This window comes from Agelaius tricolor, unplaced genomic scaffold (genome assembly GCF_023055355.1).
Source record: "Agelaius tricolor isolate 1412-34295 unplaced genomic scaffold, bAgeTri1.0.p SCAF_1, whole genome shotgun sequence".
Classification (NCBI taxonomy): domain Eukaryota; kingdom Metazoa; phylum Chordata; class Aves; order Passeriformes; family Icteridae; genus Agelaius; species Agelaius tricolor.
The window spans coordinates 13,057,751-13,068,223 of NW_027269261.1; the positions used below are offsets into that span (position 1 = coordinate 13,057,751).

General features: G+C 44.4%; 1 protein-coding gene across 1 annotated transcript; it reads right to left on the reverse strand.

The window, feature by feature from the left end:
• Positions 1 to 998: 998 nt before the first annotated feature.
• On the reverse strand, positions 999 to 9,345 carry PCARE (photoreceptor cilium actin regulator). Its single transcript, XM_071423718.1, has 2 exons — positions 5,627 to 9,345; positions 999 to 1,128 (listed from the first exon to the last, which is right to left on the reverse strand). Exons 1-2 carry the CDS (start codon positions 9,343 to 9,345, stop codon positions 999 to 1,001), a joined length of 3,849 nt encoding a protein of 1,282 aa, XP_071279819.1.
• Positions 9,346 to 10,473: the final 1,128 nt, after the last annotated feature.

Consider the following 10,473-nt stretch of genomic DNA (forward strand, 5'->3'; position numbering starts at 1 on the left):
TAGTGAATGCTGTAAAATCTTAGGATTAATTGACTGTAAATAACTTGTGTTTTTATTAACAAGAATCTGTCTAGACTATCCAGTGAAATTACAATAAAATCCCTCAAACTGTATAAATCAGAAAAAAATATATAAAACTTTTTTCAGGGAGAACAGGATTCTCCATGGTGGCATGTTTTTTCTTTTACAAAAAAAAAAAAAAAGAAAAAAGAAAAAAGAAAAACAAGCCCAAACAAAACCTCCAAATGTGTCCTTAGATAAATGTGTCCTTAGATGCTTTGTGATTTATAATGTTGTTTGATCAGGCGATTGCAAAACTACTCTAATCAGGATTAAGCCTTGTACCCTGGAAACTAAAGGTGATAAGATTATCTGGTAATCAAAGGTGATTTAGAAGATCAAAGGCTTTTTTGAGGAAGTAAGATCCCTAATTTTTTCCCTTCAAAATGGGTTGCTTTGTTTTAACTTGTATATGACATTATTTCTCCCTGTGTGTTGATAAACACCTAGGGTAAAAATGTGGCTTTGCTGAAGCCATGGATGTTTTAATTGCAGTAACACTCAATTGGCTCAGGGTTTTACCTCCCTCCTGGAAAAGTCACATTTTACACAGATGTGATGTCTACTGAATAAATAACGTGTTGAATAATGATTAATTTGTGTTAGCTTTTTAAAATCTATTGTCTAAACCATGGAAAAAAGGACTTGGCTATAGGTCCTGTCTTCATCAACCAAATTTGCCTCAGACTCACCCAGCCACAAAGTGTTTCTTTTGCTCCATGTGGATCTCTGAGCAAAGCCATGGCATGAAAGGAGAAGCAGCTGGCTGGTGTTTAGTTGGATTGTTGAGCCCAGTCTGGGGTTTTTGATGCAATGCCATCTCACAGTTTCCTTGCAAGAGAAGATGAAGCCTTGTTCTGGAGGCTGGGCTAAGGCTGTTTCCTCCCTCTGGGGTCTCTGCTCTTGCTTGTGCCTCTGCCCCGGGGGTGCTCCTGCTGTCAGTCCCTCTGCAGCCCCTGGCCCACGACGTAGAGCTCGGGGTGGGAAGCAGATCTGCTGGACTCTCTGCTCTCAGGAACCCCAGAGCTGTTCCACGAGTCACCTGCTTTTCTAGGGCTCTTCTCCAAGCTGCAGAAGGAAAGATGCTTAAGAGGCTAATGAATCATGACTTTTTACAGCAGCACTGATTAGAGCATGTTAACCCAGGAAGCACAAAGGCTGCACGACACCCTGTCATTCCCCACACCCTGTCATTCCCCATCTCCTCCTGAACACACTCTTTGTGTGCACCATCCAGATTTTGCTCTCATCCTGCCAAATGCACTGTACTCTTCCCTCCCAGACCTCTCCTGGGAAGAAAACATTTTGTATATTTAACAGGGGATCATTGTGAGGCTGGGTTTTCCTGCAGATAAGGGTGATTGGAGTGAAAAGTGTTGTTTCAGACTGCTGAAGGAAAGGTCTTACCTCTGATGTGCGTCTGCCTAGCCTGGTTACAGTGATTTCCGAGCACACCAGTGTAGCCACATTTCTCTTCACAGAGAAAAGCAAGGCACAATTCTTCCCAAGAATATTTCTGGGTTTCACATTCTCTGAACCTCAGAGAAAGGAAAACAATTCTTATCATTTGTTGTGCCTGTGTTTGTGCAAAAGTAGAATGCAATATGGAGATTGTTTACCCAAAGTGATGGTGCTTTGTTTCCTTGTGTGTGTGCGTGTGTGTGTGTTGAGACTGTTGGGTGACAGTCAGTGGGCAGTTGTGTAAAGAGTTGAGTGCTTGGCAGATTCAGTTTAGATGCAATGCAACATAATGTAATATAATATAGTAATATAGTCTAATAAAGTAATTTATCAGCCTTCTGATAAGATGGAGTCAGATGCATCATTCTCTCCCATTGTCGAGAGCAAAAATATCCACTATACCCCAGCATGACTGTGGGAGGGGAATTCTGCTCTTATAAATCTGCTACTCTCACTCTGCTGACAGAAGCACTGAGACACAGAAAGTGTAAATGATGTTCTTGAGGTTGCTCTGGCACTCTCTAGGGCTACAGGGACTTTATGTATCAAGACTGATCATAGCAGTGGATCCAGCCATGGGTATCTCATGCCCTGTGCCTTCCTGCTGCAGTGTGTGAAGTGTGCTCTGTGCTGCTGCAGCTCATTCATGGGGTTTAAACTCAACATGGGGAAATATTTCAGAGCTATCTGGGAATCATGACTGCATTTTAAGTGTACAAACTGCTAAACTGAATGAGCTTTCAACTACAGACAAGATGTTATGTTCCTCCTCTTAACCGCTAGGACTTTAATGATTTGAACTGCTAAATGGAGAGATTTGTGATACTTGTCCAGTCATGAAACTAATCCAGATTCAAATATCCCCCAGCTGCAGAAGCACTTATTTGGGCTACTTGCTTTGAGCCTGATTCAGTCAACCCAGTCCATCCTCAAGCTCTCACTGAACAGTATGTTAAAGACAATGGCATTTTATCTTCTCTCTCTGCTCTACCACTTAGGAAAGCAGCAGTCTTGATGAAATACTATTTTGTTAAGGTGCATACACAGAAACTGTGCTGCATATTAACAGAATTTCTATGAGCAGAGCAATTGTACATGTTGTGCCTTACTGAGATGCCAATAATTGCTGATTGCTGTCAAATGACCAAACTTAGAAACCAGCCAAGTTATCTCAGCCTGTCCCACCGCAGGCTGGTCAAATGGGAACCAGCTGAACTGACTTGAAAACTGAAGTTCTTGTCAAGTAAGATTCAAGATTAAAAGAAAAGCTCCAGCTCCAGCCCTAGTTAGGGCTACTAATGTTTTAAATCCTGCTATTCCTTATAACATGGGATGGGCAGAAGGCATGCTTGGAAAAAGTGGGTTTTGCTTCCTAGGAAAGCAATGAATGTTCAGGAGACAGACAAATCTGTGCATAACACTGACATTTAATATCCATCAATGCCAGCTTGCAAAATAAGATGGAAGTTGTCTCTTTTTTTGTGTGTGTTTCTGCTAAAAGGGGGTGTGTGGGAGAGGCAACTCAGCTGCCTCTTTTTGCTTGTACAAGCTCTGCCAGATTATCTTTGGCAACCTACTTCTCATCAAAAGGATGTTTTAATTTGGTGTGGGAAAAGTGGGGGGATAAATCTCTTATATCCCTGAGTTTGTGAGCCTGGGAGACACTGGATAACTCACTGGTCTTCAAAATTTCTTTTCCCATGAAGGTTGATAGTATCTCAGGTTTGACTCTGTGTTCTCACCCTTCTACTAATGAAGCTGCTAACAGCACAGAAAAATAACACAGGAAAACATGATACAGACCAAAAAAAGGCACTGTTACATTTTAAAAGAAGAGGTAAAGCAGGGGGAGGAATGAAGGAAAGCAGACTGACAGCTGTGTGGTGATGGCTTGTGAATTTGAGACCAGATGCAAACATAGCTGGAATGACGAGGTTGAGGTTTAGGTTTAGACATTTTGAGATTTTCCTCTGCCAGTTACAAAGCAAAGAAAGTCCTGCCTGGTTAATGAACTTGGTGGAGAAAGATGGATCAGAGTGTGGTGCTTTGTCTATTAAGGCACCTGCTAAAAGAGCAGGGCTCAACATCTGCACAGGGTGATGGTGGTGCTCACAGCTGTGGCAACCACCCCAGTCCTGAGCAGGAGGAGAGGACCTGGGTGATGTGAAGCGCTCTCAGAGTTTTTTCCCTGTGTTCACTCCCAAAATGGTCCTTCTCTGCCCATCAGCCCATTGGCTGTGATGTTCATTTTAGGCCATTCAATGCAAGGTCCATAAAATTTACCCCAGGCAGCTTATTTTGGGTGTAAGAAAACACACAGTTGTGTATTGCATCTTAAATCAGTGTGTGAGGTAATTAATGGTCTAAATTTCCCTTTTGCTTGTGTTGATATAAATTTGGCATAACTGACTGGTACTACTGTTGGTGTTCATTGGGATAAATGATAAGCTGAATTTGACCTAGGATATATTTAGTTCTTCCAAAATACTTGTAGATCATAACACTAGGATATATGACTTTTTTCATGAAAGGGATGATTTTATTTACAGTGAGTTGTTTTGTATTACTCACTATACTCTGACAGACTATGACAGAAAGATAATACATCCCATCGAAGTATACATTAGCAAGCAATATATAATAAAGAAATAAAATGCATCCATAAAACTGCCCCAGCTTTTGTCTTGCAAGGTTTTACATAAAAACTCTTTTGAAAACATTAATTTCTGCTGGCAGGCACCGGACTAGACAAAGCTGACTTCACACAGTACATAGAAATAACAGAAAACCCAGCAGCACTGCACAGGAATTTTAGGAAATATTCAAATGTCAGACTACAATGCAATATTAGAACTGGGAATGCAAAATGGTTTGCATTTCCCAGTGTTTTTTACATGTTTTGTTCAGCATATTCCTCTACTGCCAGCAGGGGATACTCAGTCCTTATTCTGTCTTTGGGGTGGGAATGCCTGGAAATCTGTCCTCAGTGCTTGTGACTGTCCCTGTGCTCACAGTGCCCTGAGTGCCTGTACACCTACAAGTGCAATTTCATCCTCTTGGGGTTGATCTTGCAATCCCTCTCCCTTCTCAAGTCATGGGACTGCAGCTCTTCTGGGACAAGAGCAAAAATAATGCTCATGTGTGGAAAGGTTACCAGAGAAGCTTAAAGCTTAATTGACTTACACATCCTAAGATGTTAAGAAACTAGAATAACAACACTGTACTTACAGGCTGTTACACATCTTTGAGTATTCCCAAATACCCACTTCTATTTTGATTTTATGATTTTTTTTTTCCTTAGGTGATAGAAAAAATTTAAAGCTAAGCCCAGTTTTTTATTAACAGGCCACCACTTTTTGCAAACATGGAACTGACATGTGTTGATGTCTAGATTTATTTTTCAGAGCAATGAATCTCCAGTAGCCATGGGATGCTTCTGAAAACTGGGCTTGGGTTGTTGTAAGCAGACTTGACATCAGCACCTAGGTCTGAAAGTGTGCACAAGAAGCTTAAAATTCCAGCCTATAATTTTGTCCACACAGATCCTTGCCTATATATGATCTGTCTCATTCTTACCAGCTGAATTGAAACACTGTCCCACAGCTTTCAGATGAACAGTTTATACTGGATTAGAAGCTGATGATAGAACAACACTCCTCCTCTTGGCTCACGCCTATCTTCTCATAAATATGTATGTTTATAATCTGAGGGCTAGTTCAGAGCTTTTTAGGAATTGAATGTGAATGCCATTAGCCCCCACACAAATAATGGGAGTTCTGTGCCATGAAACCAACACTGAATTTTTCCTGGAGTGCCTGTCACAGCTTATGTGTAAGAGTAAGGCTTGAGCAAGCCATGGAAAGTTAACTCTTCCCTTAATTCAGACTGGTAGCCTACTGAAATCTGAGGCAAGAAAATAGAACAGATTATTTCAGTTGGAAGGGACTGACAATGATCATACGGTGCTATCTTTGCCCAGCCATCTTTTCTGCACATGAACAGGACACCCTTCTGGGAAACCTCTTAACAACTTTAAATTCCCACCGGAAGTTTAGAAAGCCAACAGGGTGCTATAGGTCTGTTCTTCTGGCACCAAGTTCCTTACCTTGCTTGGTGAAGTGCAGGTTCACTGCCAGCTGTCAGAGGAGCTGGGAGATGAGGCTGGACCCCTGGGCGGCGGTCGGAGAAACTTCTCCTCACGAACGGCTGCGGGTGGCCGGTGCTCAGGGACAGCCTCCTGGTGCGGTCACCGGGCTGCTGGAACAGCAGGCTGCTCCTCTGGGGGTGTCCTGCAGCTTCAGGCTGGCTGCTCACCTCAGTAGGGCACTTGCTGGGTGCCACCGGAGGTCTGGCTTCGAATAAGGAAGAGGTAGCTGGGCAAAATATGGAACGGACGTTGCTGCCCCTCTTGGAGGAAGAGAGCTGATGCTCGTCCCCAGCATCCAGCCCAGCTCTGAGCCCCTTGTAGGAGCGAGATGGGGAGGCTGGTGGGGAGGGGGTGCTGGGGAATGGAGTGGGGGAGCCTGCCAGCTGCTGTGCCGTGGGTGAGCTCTGTCTGTGCCCCACAGGAGGGCTGAGTGGTTTTCTCTGTGGTGGTGGAGAGGGCAGCTTCTTCTGCAGAGGTGGGCTGGGCACCCTGGGGCTGGAGGGGGGACTGGGTTTCCTCTGCATGCTGGGTGAGCTCGGCTGAGTGTTGCTGAAAGCGTGCAGAGAATGTCTGTGATGCGCTGGGGGGCTGAAAAGCCGTTTCTCAGTTGGTGAAGAAGGAGCAGTTCTCGTTGGGGAGACCCTCCTGGTGAACAGTGAGCCCTTGTCGCCGCTCCGGAGCGGCTCGGGAGAGCCGTGCTTCTGGCGCGGCACTGAAGGCGCGGGTGGGCTGGGCCCCTTGCTCTCTGAGCGGCTGCTGTGTGGGGCTGAAACCCCACTGGGGTTCTGAAGAGGAATGATTTTATGGGTTTGCTTGTATAAATCCGCAGCCTCTTTCCTCTGGGTTTCCAAAATCTCCTCCTGGCTGGGGATGCGCACGCTGGTAGGGTTCAGCTCCAGGGAGTACCTGTGCGGTTTCTCATCCCCTGACCTGCTGCTCCTTAGACCTTTATTAGTCACCCCACTGGGGCCACTGATATTTTTGTTTGGCAGTAAGTCGATGGACTGAAGGGAGGCTTTCATTTTTGGGGAAACTTGTGATTTCTTAGCAGCATGCAATTCTGGTTTGGTGGTCTTTTTGGCATCTTCTGAAGAGTTTCCTTCTATTCTTGCAGTTTCTTCAGGCTCGGATAAATTTTCAGAAGAAGTGTCCATTAACATTTCAGGTGGTGGTGGTGGCAGGTTCTCAGTGTCTTCATCAATCTCTTCCTTTGTATCCTTCTTGCTTAATTCTGCAGGTGGTGCAGGAAGAAAGGCATTTGGAAAGCTAGAAGAAACATCACTGGTGTTTGTGTCTTCTACTGGCAAAATGCGATGCTTGAGATTTAAAGGTGCCAGGCCTCTCTGAAAGGGAGCGGTGGGTGGGATGACTGGAAGTCCAAATTTTCTGATGCACTTTATTGGTCCTAATGATCTTAGAGGTTTGGCTTTTGCAAGATCATCAGTAGGACTGAAGGTTTCAATCAGTTTTTTGACAGACTGCCGGGGGGTACAGCTGCTGCCACTCAACATTTGTGCTCCAGGAAGCTCATTTTCTTTGCCTCCTGATGTCTCCTGGGTAGGCACAGTAGCTATTACAGGCTTCCTGACTCTCTTTTCATTCAGGACAGGATTTTGATCAGATGTGAACAAAGGGACTTTATCCTGGTTAGGCAGGATGCTGAAATTTTTTGAGAGGCCTGCCTTCAGCTTGCGGGAGGACCTAGATGTAACTTGCTCATCCTGCAAATAAGGTGCTGCTCTTGATTTCCACGACTCCAGGTTGTTAGCTCTATCCTTTCTGTACAACATTTCCAGCCTTTTGCTGAGCTCTTTTTGAGTCCTCTGAAGCTCTAGGAGAGTCGGGTCCTCTGCCTGGCTTCTGAGGGACTCCTCTGACCTGGACCGTCGCTGTTTCCCAAACCTTCTCTGTCTGCCTGTTGCTGTACTGGGCCTCTTTGCTAGGACTGCTCTTCCACTCTCATCCTCTATCCACTCCTTACGCCTGGATTTAGCTGGGACAAACTTGATTTTTTCACTAATGGCATCTTTCATCTTCAAAATGATTTCTTCTGTATCTGCATTCTCTGTCCTTTTGATGGACTGCCTTTGAATGTTATCAGTGAGCGCAGGTGAAGACAGGGACCTCGGCAGAGCATCCTTCCCCATTTCTGATAAACTTGTGCTGTCATCATCCTCCCCCAGCGTGCTCTCTTCTTCATCATCATCGTCATCATCCTCATCCTCATCTGAAGGAAAATCTGTTGATTCACAGATTTTGAAATGTTCACCTTCCTGAGTAGAATCAGACTGCAAGGAGTTGTGGGAACGGCTTTTGCTCAAGCTTGCATACTGGGACATGGTAGAAGTGCCCTCTGCTACTCCACCCTGACAAGAAGTCTCTTCCCTGCTTTGCGCAGATGAATGAAACACATCTTTAAAATGCCTTTCAAGAGCACAGCCATGGGGAGCAGCTGTGCCCATGCTCACACGCTCCGCGGTTCCGGCATGCTTTCGGGATGGATGTCCATGTGCACAGGACTCACCTGGCTGTGCTCCATGCTGGCTGAGAGCACTGAACTCTTTGAGGGATTCGTTGTCCACACCAATGCCACTGTCCTCAGAACAGAGAGTCCTGTCATCACCGTGGGACTGAGAGGATCCCACAGTTGAGGCTTCGAGCAGCTTTACTGTCCGTAGCAGGTGCTCATCAAAGCTCTGCTTTGCTTTCAGTTTGCCTTCCAAGTTGCTTGCAGCAGACTGCAGGTAGCTGCATGTCTCCTGCAGGGCGTTGGATGTGAGGGAGGCCAGCATCCCACTCACCAACTGCATTTTGTTCACTGTGTACTGCAGTAGCTGTTGCAGAAGATCAGGGTGCTCCTTCAAATCATCCTTTCCAGCCGGCCATGCCAGATTCCCACCTACATCCTTGAGAAGATTTTCTCCATCATTGGCAATTTCTTCCAAGAGCTGGTTGATTTCATCAAAGCGAAGCACGAGGAAGCTGATCATCTGCTGCAGGAAGAGCTGAGTCTGGGTGGCCTGGTTGGCCATCTGCAGAATAGTTTCATACTTGGACAGGTTGGGGTGTAAGTAGGCGTATGCACTCTGGTGAGCCTTGACGAGCAGCTCTGGGAAGTCCACCTTCTTCTCTGTCTCACATGGGGCCACAATGGACTTTTCTTTACTTTTGTTGGGTTGACCTTGCTTTGCCAGCTTATGGGTTTTTTTCTTCTTTCCTTTCTTTGGGATTTGCTTTGCGTTGCTTTCATTCCTGTCGTCCCAGATGAAAGCCGATGCTTCTGATTCACAGGAGGTTTGCTTTCTGATCTCTATGGACTCAGTGATGTGCTTTTGAGACTCAATCAGCTCAGACATAATGACTTCAGCATCTGTGGCTGTCCTCTCGATTTTCTTGTCTTCCCTGGAAATCTGGGAATCTGAATGAGCCTTGGAAGATAAGTGCAAATTATCATTTTTGTCCAGCTCTGATAGTCTATCCTCCTCCTCTTCTTCCAGGTAGTCCTTCCTCTGAATCCCATACTCATCAATAGTGTAGCAAGATGAACCTTTAACCAGCAGAGGGATTCCTTTATCTCTCGAATCAATTGGCAAAACACTTTTGGATTTGTTCAAAGCCTTAAGACCAATTCTTGCAGCAGTGCTATCAGTCTCACTGCGAGAAGGTGTGCAGCCCATCTTTACTTCGTCTTTATTTTTGATCAAAAATCCAAAACACAAAAAAAAATCAAACTCACTGTGTCATCCTGAGCTGCAGACTGTCCTGTGCCTCAGGAGTTTTCCATCACGATCCCAGTTTTGTTGTCAGTTTCCTTAGCTGCTCTCCTTAAAATCCCATGTGCTTATTGCATAGGGTCTGCTCTTGAAGTTGTGCCCTGTTCCATTGTAGGTTCCCACTTGGGTTTTCTTCTTTGATTCAAAAAATGGAGTGTGAGAGCTCGGCTGGATTTAGAGCTAATGGATTAAGAGCACTTGCGTACCTCACTTCTGCCCTGACAGATGTCCTCTGCAAATAAGATTTTAAGCTCATTAGGGTAAGCAGGCTCTAGCCAGTCAGCATCAGTGTTGTATTTATAAAGGCAGATTTTTTTTTTTCTGCATACTGTGGGACAGAAGGACTTGGTACCTGTCCCTGCTTTTTTCCCTTGTTGCAAAAACATAACATACAATTGAATGCAGAGATCCAAAGGAATAGGCTGTATTTTGAAGCCTTTTTGAAGGCAAACTATCTGAACAAGGCATGTAAGCATCACTGGATACTCCTTAACTAAGAGAAGGGTGACCTTGACCACAGATGGGCCCACTGGAGAGTAAAGACAGGAAATCAAATGGGTCAGAAATGCCTGTTAAGACTTTTGCATTGAGAGTCTTCAAAATTTCCCCCTACTTGCAAGTGACAAGATGTTTACGTCTTCCTTCTAAGACTTCCAAACAAGATTTTGCAATTTTTTCCTTCTTTTCAGATGATCATTCTTGAAATTTTTTTTCCTTTCTAGATAGTTTCCCAACGTGAAAATCCTAACTGCACAACAATGGTATTTGAATTAAGTAATTCAGTAAAATAAGTTTTGCATATCTTGTTAAGACAGCATCTGAATCTAGTGGATCCAAATTGTTTATTTTCAAATTAAAACTAAAAATCAAATGAAAATTAATTTTTTTCCTTTGTCTGAGTGTCTTGGGATTAAATTTGAACTCCCAAAAGCGACTTGCTTACCGTTATTTCTTTTTCATTTGCCAGGGCTTAGTTCTCTTAAATGTAGGGCTTTAAGGGCTAGGACTCTATGAAAGAAAAGAACTAAGAAA

Excerpts from the sequence above, each read along its gene's own strand:
- PCARE (XM_071423718.1), bottom strand. The coding sequence starts at position 9,345 with ATGGGCTGCACACCTTCTCGCAGTGAGACTGATAGCACTGCTGCAAGA. Across the intron at positions 1,129-5,626 it reads CCTGCACTTCACCAAGCAAG|CTTGGAGAAGAGCCCTAGAA; the intron begins GTAAGGAACTTG and ends TTCCTTCTGCAG.